This window comes from Odontesthes bonariensis, chromosome 2, assembly GCF_027942865.1.
Source record: "Odontesthes bonariensis isolate fOdoBon6 chromosome 2, fOdoBon6.hap1, whole genome shotgun sequence".
Taxonomy (NCBI): Eukaryota; Metazoa; Chordata; class Actinopteri; order Atheriniformes; family Atherinopsidae; genus Odontesthes; species Odontesthes bonariensis.
This window is the reverse complement of record NC_134507.1, coordinates 15,337,587-15,352,725: the sequence shown is the minus strand read 5'-3', so window position 1 is coordinate 15,352,725 and position 15,139 is coordinate 15,337,587. Positions and strand designations below refer to the sequence as shown.

The window sequence follows — 15,139 nt, the reverse complement described above, 5'->3', positions numbered from 1 at the left end:
AGTGATTGTGAACGAAGTCTTTGCTAAATGGGAAACTGGGAGTGATTTAATGAAATATCTTAGCTTGATGAGCAAAGCAATGTTGAGACAGTGAACAATGTGTTGACAGCTTCGTACATGTACAGTAGGTTACTTGTCTGCTAGCTTAGGTTGGAGCACTGTCGGTGTGTGTGACATGAAGCATTTTTCGGAAAAGGCAAAAAAACACAAGTCCAGCAGGGCGCATCTGAATTGTGAAATTAGCCATGCAATGCTTTGCGACAAGTTTCCCTCTAATTGAAACGTAGGCAGTATTAATTCCTTTCACAAACTTTCTCTTCGCTCATTTTCACGTGGCTTTTGTGTTTGTTGTATGGCAGACTTTTATGCGAGTGCGCACCCCCCCCCGCTCCCGCGTATGGTTGCATAGACTATTGGCCTATTGCGTATGCTCCATAAAAGCTTGCATTTTGATAACGCAGATCATCTGCCCCGCCTATTTTCCAGACCACGAGCCGCTACTGAACTTAAGCCATTTCAAAATGTGACTCGGAATGAAACTGTGCTTGAAAGAGGGATCGGTGCCAACTGTCCATGGCTAAACTGCTTACAAAAGGAATGTAGGTATTTGAGAAATGTGTGTGGTAGTGTGAGCTTGCTTTGCTGTATATGCTAGTTTGAGCACTCAGGCTAGTTATTATGTGCTCTCTCATACGTTATAACAAGCTTGGTCAGTAATTCATTTCCATTTAAGTATGCATGGTAGCACAAAGCTATAAAACTAATCTGAAAAGAGGCACATCCTGTGGAAGACAGGGCTGGATTGGACTGAAATGGCTCACATCGACTGCTCACATCGACTGCTCTGAACAGGTCTGTGAAGAGATGGTTAAGAAATGTGCTATGACACTTCATCCCTGAGGTATTTGGACCAAAGTATTTCACAGACATTTCACTAAGACCTAAAGAAATTTTTATTCAATATGAAAAGTGGATTTTCACGATTTTCTGCAGCACTCTGTGCTCAAGTGTATGGTTATGTTATAATACAGCCAAACAACTGAATTACCAATAAAAACATAATGTCCTGTTTTTGGCTCTGTTTACATTAATTCATTTCACCATTTCTTCGTGTCGGCGTCTTGCAAACTATTTACATTTACACACAAAGTTGCTGAAACGGCGATCGGCTGATTCGCTAGTCACATGACTAATCAGCCATCACATCACATGATCACCCTTGCATCTGGAGCATGCGCAACTGCTTTATACTAACAGATTTATCAGGGCTACTCTGGACATTCGAAAGTTCTCGCGCCATTCTTCGGCGACAACAACTTGGTCCACGAAATTGTCCCACCATGCGCTGCTTCTTCCCGGTCTAACCCAAAAGCGGCGCTCCATGTATGGCTTGCGTTGCTGCAGTGGCTGGGTTCTCATCATAAAAGCCGAGTAGCTAGAGCTCAGCACTGCGGATCCGCGTTTCTCACCGTTTACAACTGCTAAAATCAGCATCGTATGCGAATGCTTACGTGGGCTCCGGCGTCTATGAATCTTTCCACCTATGAAGTCGTATTCCAGTATTTTAATGTAAATGGACAGTGCATCCGCGATAGAAACGATATACAAACAGATTAGTATAAATGGCACCTTTGTATTCAGACTGCAAAACAAGTCTCATGTGCACCATCAAAGCATTTGGGGGGTGAGCAGCTACTCACTCCACCTCTTATTGCTCCAGGGACAAGGGCTTCATAACACACCTTATCCACAAAGCTACAAGTTGTCAGAACGTAAGTGTTCAACAAGAAACTATTCAGTTAACAAAGTAATGCCATAGCAATAATATTAATATTTCAGACAATAAGAGTAATAACTCCCAGAGGTTTCTGTACATCAACTTCATTACCTACGCTGTTAATTTAAGCTAGTGCTAAAAAGCCAAAAAATTTGATTAAAAAAATTGCTGAATTATTTCTCAAATACTTCCATTTCCCTTTGTCTGAGGTCAGGCCACAGAGAGCTGGAACTGACCCCTTTTCAAGGCACAATTCAGTGTCCGGCGCTAAACTAGCCCAAGATGGTAAAATAGTGCAATGAAAAGTGGTCACTACAGTCACAAAAGAAAGTCCTCAGCTAAGTCTTCCGGTAACATTTCATGTTTCATACTTTGGCAGCTTTTGTCAGAGCTTGTCAAAGCTTTTCAGTTGGTCATGACTTGAGGCGAAATACATGCTCTCAAGAACTTTTCTTATACGTCCTCTTATGATTATGATAGTTTAATATCCTTGATACCAGATTATTTCAGTAAATATTTACAAGGCTGTAATTTAGGAAATATAGACTTTTCAAGCCAAAATATGCCAAACTGCTTGATAATTGTTTTTAATACTAATATAATGTTCTTAATTGCCACATGAGCAGATTTTAACAAGTTATAAACAACATATTGTGGGAAAACAATGCAACAGTTAGATGCAGTTATAGCCACATTACTGATCATTTCATTTAAGGTTAATGTTTCTTGTTTTTTTTTAGCTCTGTAATGTTCTCCACAAACTCCTGAAGGAAATATCTAACACCTAGGCTCCTAAAAGCTCCAATACTTTCACCAGGGAGCTGTTTACATTTTACATCTAATGTGCTTCTGGACAAGTAGTTGGTGTCTCGCATTATTTTTGGTGTAAACAGCTGCCTTCCACTGCTAGAAGCAACAATGATGAGAGCAGCGAGAACAAAGCAACTAAAACAACAGGAAGAAAATGCTTAAATGTTTCAATGTGTGATATTGCTCTCTTGGGTCTTTACGAGTCATCCTTTCGCATTACAAATGATTGTTTGAGCCAGTAGTTAAGACATTTTGTTTTGGACATTTTTAGGAACGTTTTGACAACCAACCTCAAATTGCACATGTGCATGTACTGCATGTAAGTTTCATCTGCGACTGTGTTACAGTGAGTGCTCTCTCGTGGGATAGAGGGTCATCTCTGTCCCACAGCTCAGGCACAGTCATCTATTCCACACAATTTTCTCTCTGCTTTAGTACCTCACTTTCTCTCTTGAGTACTCACACACAAACCCACACACACACGAGCAGAAACACACACTCCCATCCTAGACGCTTATCTCACTGCTTCTAATTCTCCACTGAGTCTTCGGGGAGCAGACAAAGCGCCGAGCCTGTCTTGAGAGGTTTCTACCCCTGTTGTGATTTATGTAAAGGCAAAGCCGAGTCAGTTGGGCTCCATCTCTCGCCAGTAGCCACCTCCACTGTAACTCTGTCGTCCTCCTACTTAATCCATCTCCAAGGGGTTTTATCTGGCACCTCGCCATAGAAAATCACAACATTCTCCCTTGTGCCTTGTGTGTGAAATTGCACCAGAAAAATCCAAGGGTAAGAAATGGTGTCCATATAAATGTCACAGGAAATTCATATGTATTGGTCGAGTTTAGGGGGTAGAAGACAGAATAATGCAAGTACAAGTAAAGGTCAGTGTCATCAATAGGTCACAAGTAGAAAATACAGCAGGCAGACTCTATTGCCACAGTTTAAAGAAAGGAGGGAAACTGTGTGTAAATTTGTCACCTATACCTTGTGGAGAACTAATGAGAATGACAGATGAGACATGACGACAGCGATCGGAGCCCCTATTGGTGCACACACATTTACACACAAAACAAACACAGCAACAAGCAGCAAGGTGACAAGACAGAGTACAGCTGCAGGAAGGGATAGGGGAAGAGATAAACAGAGTGTAAAAAGAAGACAGTTCCACAAAGGGAAAATGAGGACAAAAGGACAGAGATGAATTTGTGCTTGGCTGAGATTGAATTCCACATTTCTCCCCCTCGTATTTGTGTCAGCTCAGCAGCCACGTCACCTTCGACCCTCCCTCTGAGATTACACTCAGCGCACCTGTGACTTCGCACCTGAAGAGGTGATAAAAGCCAATCAGATGTGAAAATCTTTCACCAGTTGAAATGTGTCTGAACTAAAAAAAAACAGTGAGTACTGTCAAAGGAGCCACACTGTGATGAACAATGTTTTAGACTAAAGGCATTGGAAAAAACTCATAAAATCTTCACAAATCAAATCTTAGACCAGTTTGATGTCCTAGAGGGGAAGATGTAGAAGATTTTGGAATGAAGCATCGCCCTTCACCAAAATGCAGGATGATTTGAAAAGGAATTTTCTTTATAAAAGTTTCCTCACTATTCATATTTGCATATACTTCAACAGTTTCTGTCAAAATCACCCCAAAATAAAATGGTAAAAAAAAGTGCCAAGGTTCTGGGATCTGGGTCACAGTGTTTGGATGGAGGACAATATCTAACATGACACCACTTAAGGCCTCCGAGCTTTAAGAGTTTTCTGTAGGCGGCAACATGACTCATGCTTTTAATATGATTGGCTTCTTGAGATGATGGTTTGTGTCACGGCACCTGGAGCACACAGTGAACGCCACGGCTGCGGCTCTCAGAGGATTTGCATGTGCTCGGCAGAGCCTTTGTGATGTGTGCTACGAGTGCTACTTGTATATGTGTGCTGCTGCAGGATGATGTTAGATGAAATCACATACTGTAGGATCCAGAAAAAGCAAGAAAAAGCAGTGCCCGTGCCAAATACTATTCATTATTTCATTAGCGGACCCCTCTGGCAAAAGTGTGTTTGTGAGCGTGTGACTCTATCTTACATCTTACTGCCACATTTGTGCTCTGAAGTGTTTGTGTGGGAAACAGCAATAAATAAAGGGGGCGAGAAAGATGTAGGAATAAAACCTCAGGACTCGCCTTGATAACTTATTTGATCTATGTTTTACCAATGAACAGAAATAGAATAATTTCTCCCAATTTGACCATTCCAAGTATCTATATATGTGGGACTCATGCTTCAACTCTCAACATGCATATGTATGTGGTGTTATGTAGCTGCCTGATCCTTCTCCACTGTGAAGTGTATTAAAAGTTGAGAACGATTAGACATGCCAGCAGAGGTCCCATGACTTTTTTTACACATTGCAATGCTCGCACTAACAAGTGTGAAAGCTGTGCTGTAAAATGAGCAGGCTGGGACCTCTGACAACCGACATGGAAAGTTAAGACTGTGGCAAACAGAATTAATAAGATGTGTTGAAGTTTGGCTTTGAGATTCATGGCTCATAACAAATGGACAAAGTATCTGCTTGGGTTAACGGATGATCACTTAAGATTGCTTTCCCACTAAACATTGTTCAAAGAGTGCTTCAGTGACTTAATGTTATATTTACATATAGTTACAAAGGGTCAAAGAGGTTTGGTCTCTAGTGTCTATGCTTTGCATCAAGAGCCAGAAATTCTGACAATTGAATTTACACTAATGCATCTCAGTTAAAACTTTTTTGTCGTGATTGCTCCAAAGTTTGAGACATACTGCAGGCTTTTTAACATGCATCTGACAACATATTCAGAGGTTGTCATTCGAGTAAAATTTCTCTGACTTTACTGAGGTTTCACGTAGCAATAACATACAGTAGATACAGCCGACTGACTTCATATAGCAGTTGGTAGATGAAAGTGTCTTAGTTACACTTAAACTCAAGAAGTCTGTGTGATCATTTTCCATTTGATTGAATATTATGACCTTCTTTGAGTGACCTGAAATCTCATGAAATGGTGGATGTTGTTAAAAAATCACCAGCAGGCATTTGAGAAAAAAAAAAAAAAAACACAAATAAAAGATTTTTCATTGTAATTGGCAGTTTTTACTTCAATATAATGAGGTAAGTAAACAAAGAAATATATATTTTCCTATAGGTCAATGCACCATGTAACCTACCGTGAATCACAGAACGGGTGCCCCTCACCAGCATGAGGTGCACTAGAATATTGTACAAACTGTGCCTGTTAAGAGCTTGAATGTGTGAAAGCCAATGCCATCTTTATATCATATTAAGAAGTCGGAGCAGAGAGTAGCAACTATGCTGCTGGGAAAAAGGTTGTGGGTGCCATATGGGTTCACAAGGTTGGCAAGTTTCACTTTTTCAAAAAGCATTAAACATTAAAACTGCAAACTCCAAAGAACACGCACGCACACACACGCACGCACGCACACACACACAGAAAGCTACAGGGCTGACTAATTTCAATGTCCTCAATCTGTTTTGGCATTGTTAACAAACAAAATGGTTTGGCCTACTGACCTTCAACAGAGCTTTGAAAGAAATTGGCAGGCATGGAAACAAATATTACTGATGTCGAACTGCAATTTTTGAAATGTTCGATAGGAAAGTTCCTACCACTGTGTGCATGAGTGAATAGTTTCAGTATTATTGTTGCGATGGAAAAAACACCTCACAAATAAAATTCCCTTCAAACTAAAACATCTTTACACAACTACAACTGATTTTTTTCAGCTCGGTGGAAATAGACAACTTGCTTTAATTTGTCTGCATGTAAAGATGACTTTCATTTTTCATAGCATGCTGTAATTATTATTTGTAATGTTTTTGTATTTATTTATCATTATTTATTATTTATTTACTTATTTATTATTTATCTATTATTTACTATTTATTTATTTTTATTTTTATTTTTATTTTTATTTTTATTTTTTATTTATTTATTATTTATTTTATAATGATTTTATTGCCTTCTTGTGATTTTATGTAGCTAAAGCACTTTGAATTACCTTGTGTACGAATTGTGCTCTATAAAAAAAATTGCCTTGCCTTGTAATGTTTGGTATTTTTTACCCTCTCTGTTCAAGCCTTATACAGGGTAACTGTATGGAAATATAGAGAAAAAAACAAATGAATGACAATGGTACAAAACATTGATTTTCTTCTGTTATATTTTCAGAACCATGAACATTTCGTTGTCTGTATATGTATCAATTTGGTTGCGTGCATTTCATAGCAACACAGTTGAGTAAAAAAAAAGTGGGTTGCTATGTGACCTGTGAAGTCTCTCTCTCACGTTAGGCTATCATTTATTTATGTATTCTATCTCCATCACCAATCTTGGTTACTTTAGAGACCCCCACCAAGCTCAGACTGTAACTCAACCCTCACAATCCTCATGCAGAACAGCAAATCTTCACAATTCTCAATTTAAGGGTTAATATAGAAGGGTAAGGAAGACATCTCTGGGACATTCTTTCTTTACAAATACAAAAATAGTTGTGCAAAGAGAGGGTCGATTTAAACTGATGTGATGAAAAAAAAAATACGATTCAGGGATACTTTAAAACAGGTCGTGATGCATATCCAAATGTTGGGAAGATGGTATTTTTACAATAACTGGCCGCTGATGCTATATTTATCTGTGAATAACTGGTGTGACTTACATTAGTATGAGATCTGTGAAATGTACACCATATGCAAGGACTTACAGTATGAACATTTAACCACCCACACTGCCCGGGTTCTTGCATTTAATCACCCACTTATCATCTTTCCTCCGACAAAGTCATAACACCCTTGCTGCCCTTCATTTGTCACTTTGTTGGGCTCGGTCTCAAGAGGCTGACCTGTGCTCTCCGTGGCATCCAGACTTCCTGCTAGCTGCTCCAGAAGACGTGTCCTGGCTGCGTTCCTGCGGTGTTTCTTCCCCTCGTAGTGCTGCTGGGCCATCAACGGGTTGTTGAACCAGGCTCCGCACAGGCAGCAATATTTCCCAGCCTCTCTACCACCATTTCCACTGACCACTGCTGTGGGCCAGGGAAGGGCAGGGGGAGGAGGGGGGCACGCTGCAAGGTCTGTGGGCAGTGGGGTGGAAGGTGAGGAATCTGGGGGAGGAAGGGAACAAGAAGGAGTTAGAAATGAGGAATGAGGTGGTAAAGATTGCAGAAGGAGGAAACAAAGTCAGAAGAGAGGAGGGGGGAGTGAGGGAGGATATTAACATTAATTCGCATGCAAATGGAGGTTGTAGTGCAAAAAATGACATGAAATGAAAATATTTTCATCAAATTACCTTGACAGAAAAATGGAATGCATTCAGATTCAGACAGAATCTCAAACTTATACTCACACAGATGAGGTCTCAGCTACATGCCTGCACACTCATTCTGTACATTCACAGTAAGATTTCTGGTTTTTATATTCTACTCATCAAGAGTGCAGGCAAATGGATCATTATGGGCCATATCTGTGGAAATAACATGAGAATTGGAAAGAGGCCATCTGCACTCCAGGGTCCAGTCTGCGAGTGCTGGCTTTCTGCTCACATCTACTATACTTCTGAACCTTCCCAGTTCATGTTCTTTTTTCAACCTCCCCTCGTCTTCTCTCTTCACTGAGGGAAATAAAATAAGGAAATGGCAGACTTCCAGGTGACCCGCTACTCATGACATGTCACTGGTTACCATGGCGATTGCCCATTAATAGCTTACGGGCACTGACATGACCACAGGACGTTAGATGTGGCTCTTGCAGTGAAGACTGCGTCTGTGCTATGTTTGGGTGGTGGACTGTATGCGTAATCTGTGCTTGAGAAAATTTGTGTGTGCGTGCATGAATGAAGTCCCAGAACAGGCTGCCTGCATTTGTAAGGTACAGTACGTGTACCTAAAAAATCATCCTGGGAGGGGGTTAGGTCCACAGCCAGATTGTGTGAGAAAGCTTATGATGCCAGATGGCATGTCCAAATGTGCCGATTTACCATCCACTATGTGTCAGTGATTCTTACCGACTGGAACTACACAGACGCAATGCCTCATGTTTAGACATTTTATATCACAAACAAAGACCCACTCACACGTGCTTTCGAGCCATAATTAGTAAAATCACTTATTTTGCAACAACCATCAGCTCACTGATGAAAAATGTAGAAGGTGCAGGAACTGTTGACCTATGATAATGAGTGGGGTGGGGTGAGGTGTGCTAGCTTTGTGTGCCTTTCTGTATGTTGACCTAACTCCAACCCCGCGAGCTCATTGGCTGCTCATACCTTGATGTGTCTTCAAGCTCTGTTCACATAGTTACTGTATCTATGGCTGTGTCTCTGCTCATCACACCAACCACACCCACTCACATTCCCTTTGCTTTTCATCGTCATACCACTCCAACTTCTCTTTTATTGAACTTTTTTTTTCTTCCTTTTTCCCTTTTTTTTGTTTTGCTATTAACCTCAAAGACAAAGCGGTCGTCAAATCTCTGGTTGGCATTTGTGTGCGTTTGTGTGTGCTTGTGCATGACTGAAGCTCCTCAGCTCTGACAGCTCAGTGAGTGCTGAGCAGCAACAGGGAGAGATCCTTTAATGTATTTCTTCTCTCCATCCCTTGTTTTCCCACCATTTCTCTTCTCCTGACTGTGATCTCTGTACGCTGGAGCAGAAGTAAGTGTTTTTCATGGAGTGGGGCACCACGAGTGTGCATGTGAGTGTATGTGTGTCTGGGGGAGGGTGTGATGCTGGTTTAAAGTTTGTGTTAAAACAGGACGTGCATAGGGGATGAATCTTAAGTAAAGAATCTGCTTTACACCTCTCAAGGTTTTCTCCAATATAAAAGGCCTTTAGTTTCGATTCTCTCATAGCATATGTTACTGTCCATGTGTCCTGACATGCAAGTGAATGTATCAGTCACCGGGCTTATGTGTGTTTCTGACGATTGGTGTGTGCATGTGTATGTTTCTGTGCCCATGTGGGCCCAAGCCTGTCAACTTTGCTGCACATCTTCTGTGGAGCGCTCGTCTCAGAGTGCTCACAAAGGGTAGCTTTGACTTTAATCTTTCCTGAAATCCTCCTCTTCTCTCCCAGGTCACTCTCTTTCTACTTGCGTCTCTTCTCGTTTTTTTTTTTTCCTCCAGGTCCCACTGTCATAAAACCACGAGAACTCCACAGCAGTGGGAGTATAAAAGAGACAGTTTTCCAAAGTAGGGCAAAGTTTGAGTAAAACTCACTCAAGGGCTTGATTATAACACTCCAATTTGTAGCAACTGTGTGTTCATAGCTCTGTCAATATGAATTTCCAATCCACATATGACTGAAAATCAAAAGGTGGATTATTTTATTTGGTAAAGAGATTAATTCTTGTGAAAATAAAATAGTGTCAATGTGCTTCACTTTTGGACTTTTGCCTCTTTGACTTCTGGCCAATGAGTTGGAAGTTTCTACTGAACCATGCCTAAATTGCTCCGAATCCATGCGCTTTGAACTAAAAATAGATCTCAGTTTAGTGATACACATCGTAAAATGTGGATATATGAATTACTCGTCTTTACAGTACGTGGACAGAAGTTGTGTTTTGACAAAAAACTGATTAGCTTGATGACAGACTCTGGCTTTGAACTCCAATGAAGTTACCAGTTCGCAAGGGTTGAAAGGACTAATCATGAAAGTACCAGTTTAAGGTCAATAGATTGATGGGCTGCTTGCAAGTGTAACCTGAGTGAGACAGATGATGGCTAACTTGCTAAAACAATAAGGTTTTCTTTTTTTCCCCAAACTGTACTGGCACTTTATCAGCACCTGAACATCTTTAGCTGCTTCATACCTCTGGTGTCATTATAAAAAAAAGTGCAGCACTGATGGAAAAGTTTTACACATCATGAACATATTTAAATTTGTGGAAATCAGTCTCATCTTAAGAAAAGATTAGACTAAATGTCTTTTTGTTAGTCTACATAAATTTCTCTACAATGCCTAATTTAAAAAAAAAAAAAAATTGACATATTTAAGAAAGCACAAACCTCTTTGTCTATATATCTGGGCAACTGGGAGTTTGCCAAAAGGTACCTGAATGACAATGAGAGGCAAAATGCTCTGACCTGAAATGAAAATCAACTATTTGAGCAAAATTTACCAACATTGAGTCAAGTAAACCAGGTAGTGATTATCACCTCAATAATACTATTCTTACAGTCCAACATGGTGATGGCATCATTGTTCTGAGGACATTTTTTTCTGTGACAGGGGGCGGTAGAATAATTGGGATAGAGAGATGGACAGATGCTGGAAAAAAGTCCAGAGAAAAGAACTTTTCTGGGGGTGAAGGTTTCCATTTCCATAGAGACCCAAAGCATACAGCCAAGAAAAACACAGGAGTGTTTTCAATAGACCTTTGTGAAAGTCCTGATGTCTGGACTTAAGCGCAGCAGAGTATCTCTGGAGAGACCTGAAAAAAGGTTGTTCAGTGCAGTGGAGCTTGAGTGATTCTGCCAAAGAGAATTGGAGATTTTTTAAAAGGAAAGGTGAACCAAGCCTGTGGGATTGTTCAAAGAAAACTTATGGCTGCCACTGCTGCCGAAAGTACTTTATGTCAATACCAAGTGAGGTGTCTGAATATGCGAGTGAATTGAATTTAATAAATGTTATCTTAAGATGAATTTGAAAACAGTGGAAAAGATTTCCTCATATGGAAACTTTAAAGATACCTCCACAAAGGAAAGTATTTCATATTGTTGCTGACTTAAATTGCAATGACAGACAGACGCTGTGCGATACCTGTGTTTGTAGGACTGGACATGGCTGTGGGTAGGCTGGGCGGCTCCCCCAGCACCAGGCGGACTCTCTTGGCGTGGGTTTTGCCCTGGTAGTGGGACTGGGCCACAATTGCGGATGTGAAGAACATATTACACAAGGTACAGCACTTGTTCCTGTCCACTTCTGTTTCTGCACAGTCCTACAGGAGAGACAGAGAGAGAGATGGCAAAAGAAAAAAAAATGACCAGGGAGCAGAGGGTAAGGGAGGTGAGAAGGAAAAGAGAATGGTGGAGGTGAAAAGAGGTAAAAGTGAAAAAAGTGGAAAGAGGCAGCAGGGATGGGAAATAGCTAAATGTACACTTTGCGGTGAACTTAGTGGGCTTTTTCTCCTTCACACAAGAACAGATACATGTACACACAAAAGGCGAAGAGAGAGAAGATCAAATATTCATCTGTCTCTCTGGGCTGAGATTGTAGCTTGGCCTTTTCACCGCTGCTGGTTCATTACTAATGATGAGGATTTCAATGAAGAAACAAAAATACCAACTGCCTGATTTACACCAACATAAATACATATTCATGTTTCTATTTCTTTATTAGATACATCAGATTTAAATTCATCTTAAAGTTTTTTTATATAATTATAACCCTAATTATTACTTCCCTAATCATATTTTTTAACCCTCGCCTCGATTCAGCTTGCCATTTCTAAATGTTCTGATTTACACTGACTCATTTTTTGTCCACAAAGGAAAAATGGGTCCACACACCGCCATTGTGTAAAACTGATTTATGTGCCCACAACATGTACATGTACACAGTTATAGCTACATTCCATCATCTTTTCAGCTTTTTCTCTTTGTTTCTTTATCAGAGCAAATACAAGTGAAAATGTGCTGTGGGCTGCATGTCAGGAAAATTACACCCAATCCAGTCATTTCTTTTAAAAAATAACATAAAATTGGTGCTGGTGATTGATCAAAGTTTGACACTTGCCTGTAAACCTTGCCACTAACAGTCACAAAATGTCAACAGAATGAACTTCAGAGAAAAACAAAGACAGCATGTCACGTGTGTGATTATAAAAACCTCAGATGAACTCCTACATGATAAAAACATGTATTGCACTGTAAATTATATCAAAGACTAGCAATCCACATGTAGCATAGACACATAGACCCTCTTAGTATGTGTCTTCTGAGCTCCTTGGAGTTCCAGTTAAAGGAGATCCAATTGTTCTGTGGAATACAATAATATTTTAGAGACTTGTACGCTGTCAGCCTACTGTGGAGCTAAACCTTCCTTTGGTTTAGGTTTCCTTTGGCTCATGTTAGGTTTTTTTGTAGAAGTGAGATAAGACAGACCTCTTGTGCTAGTGATGCATTGACTAAAATGTGATTGATGATTCTAACTTTTAGAATCTCTGAGCTACCGATTCTGATTTTCTCACCAGGAGCTTTAATTGACCCCAAACACAAACACTGTTGTAACATTTCCATAATGGAGTCTTTACTTGTATGGGCATAGTAAACGACTGTTAATAACTGCATCAGGTCCCATGTTCCTGTGTCACATGTTTCCCCACTTTGTTCAACATGAAAGATGCCAGATGTATCTTGCTGTTGCCATTTTCCCCTACGTGCTCAACTTTATGTGTCCAGTGCGGTAAGCATAGTGTTAAAATACTCACTGTAGTATTGTGTCTGTACGACACATTGAAGAATATCTTAAAAGCAGTTAAAGCACAGTTCAAGTTGCTCTTTTATTCTTATACAACGCATTCACATTTATCTCTTCCTTCTTTCCTTCCTGTCTTCCTTTGGCTGTCTTAATTTAGGTGACAAATCCAGTTTCACAAGAGAACTTATTTGCAACAACAGACTACAATAATAACAAAAAAAAACTGTTTGAAACTCTGTATCTATGCGAGTGGGTGCATGCTGTGTGTATCAGAAAAAGTGTGCATGTGTGTGTCTTATGTCAACCCTGGTTAGCATCATGGACAGTGGATGTGAGACTTAAGGACACCTTTACCTTCCAGGCTTGGCTTTGTCTCTCAACTCTGCCCTCTCTTCCTCTCTTGCTTTTTGTCTTTCCGCCTTGCCTTCGCTCTTAGCATTTTTCTCTTTCCCCTTCCCTCCTTGCATCCTCCCTCTCCCTCTGGGTACCAGTCTCAGTGACTCTGTGTGTTGTGGGATGAAATATTTATCTGTATTGGCAGGCCCTCGCCACCCCCTCCCCACCTTGCCTTCTCCCGCCTCGCCTTCTCTCCTCCCCTGTGTCTGGCCTCACTGTGATCATGTTAAAGACTTGCTATGAACCGTCCCAGCACACCTCCCCCTCCATCACCATTAGTAACTGAGTTTCTTTCTCAGTTGGTATGAATTTCTTATTACCACATGAAGCAGTGCCTCATGCAGCCAAACAATGATCTCTATTCGTAACTACCACAGGAGACATGCTGAACTGCCTGTGAGGACAAGTTGTATTTCTCTGTTCTCCTCTTCTTTTTACTCTCCTTTCTTACCCATAGAAAGAAGGGTCTTTAGTCTGTCTTATCTCCTGTTCTTTCATCTTTCCACCCGCTCATCTCACCTCCTTCTCTATTCATCCTACTTCCTCCCTTGCCTACATTGTCTGCTTCATACCTGCCTGAGCGAGACCATCTAAATGTTGTTCTACCAAAAATTTAGACGAGGAAAACCAGCATCAGTGGGCTCATGTCCCATCACACTGTCAGTGTGTCTGTGTGTGTGTTTTTTTGTTTTTTTTGTTTTGAAAAACAAAGAGCCTGAGATGATCTCTTTAGTGGCCCACAGGGGTCTGACCTCGCAAAACATGTTGAAAAGTAAGTGAAGCAGTCCACAGAAATAGTACTGAAACACAGAGAAGCATCTTCTTGAAACAATGTCAGATATTACATCAGGGATATAGTGACAGTGTGGGGAAAGTGTGGGTGACTGACATATGAGTAACTGCCGGCTTATTACAGCTGCCAATCGACTGAACCACTTTAAACAATAAACACCCTCTCTGACTCATTGTTTTCCCCCATCAACGTCTCCACCGAAGTCATCCACCTTTCCGTTTCTTCATTTTCTTCAATTTCTGTCTTCTCTCTTGCTCTGTTTTTTCTCGCTGTCACTACCTGTCGCACCTCACACATCTGTTGAGACTCATGAGCATGCAACCTAATTGTTGTGTGTATTTGTTTTTGTGTGCCCATCTTGCACGTATGCCTGCTCACCCACTGCCTGACAGTGACGTCTGTATCGCTGAATATTTAGTGTTTTTGTGACTCCATCCTGCTCATAAACCTAACAATAGACTCCTAATTAGCTGTGTTTATCTTCCTCTCCTTCTGTTTAGCTTTTTCTCTGCTCCTCCTTGCTTCTCTCACTGTTCTGTGCTGAGGTGCTGTGGGAAACATTGCTAAATATACACATGGAGCTGTACCGCGAAACAGACGCTCTCATTTGGCGTTAAAAGAAGCTCTGAAAGTGTGAACTGGAAGGAACGACAGTGCAGATATATTACAAAAGGAAAATAAAAGGTTAAGAAAAACATTGTTTCATTAGTTGCCCTTTGTGCAGGCAGAAAACTTCACAGACTGAGCAGAGGGAAAAGCTGATCGAGTCTCCTCCTCTTTCACCGGGGAGCACCTCTATGACCTACTTTTTCTGTTTGTTCTGTGACAAATGCCTTCACCTACACACAAACACAAAAACCTCAAGGCATGGCATTTTACTCTGGCATTTCATTC

General features: G+C 40.7%; 1 protein-coding gene across 1 annotated transcript in view; it reads right to left on the bottom strand.

Moving 5' to 3' along the window:
• LOC142399755 (zinc finger matrin-type protein 4) overlaps positions 1–15,139 on the bottom strand; it is a 65,603-nt gene that overhangs the window by 26,737 nt on the left and 23,727 nt on the right. The window contains exons 4-5 of the mRNA XM_075484299.1: positions 11,398–11,575; positions 7,487–7,744 (exon numbers count right to left, since the gene is read on the bottom strand). Of these exons, the coding sequence (XP_075340414.1) occupies positions 7,487–7,744; positions 11,398–11,575 (436 nt within the window). The remainder of the gene's footprint in view (positions 1–7,486; positions 7,745–11,397; positions 11,576–15,139) is intronic.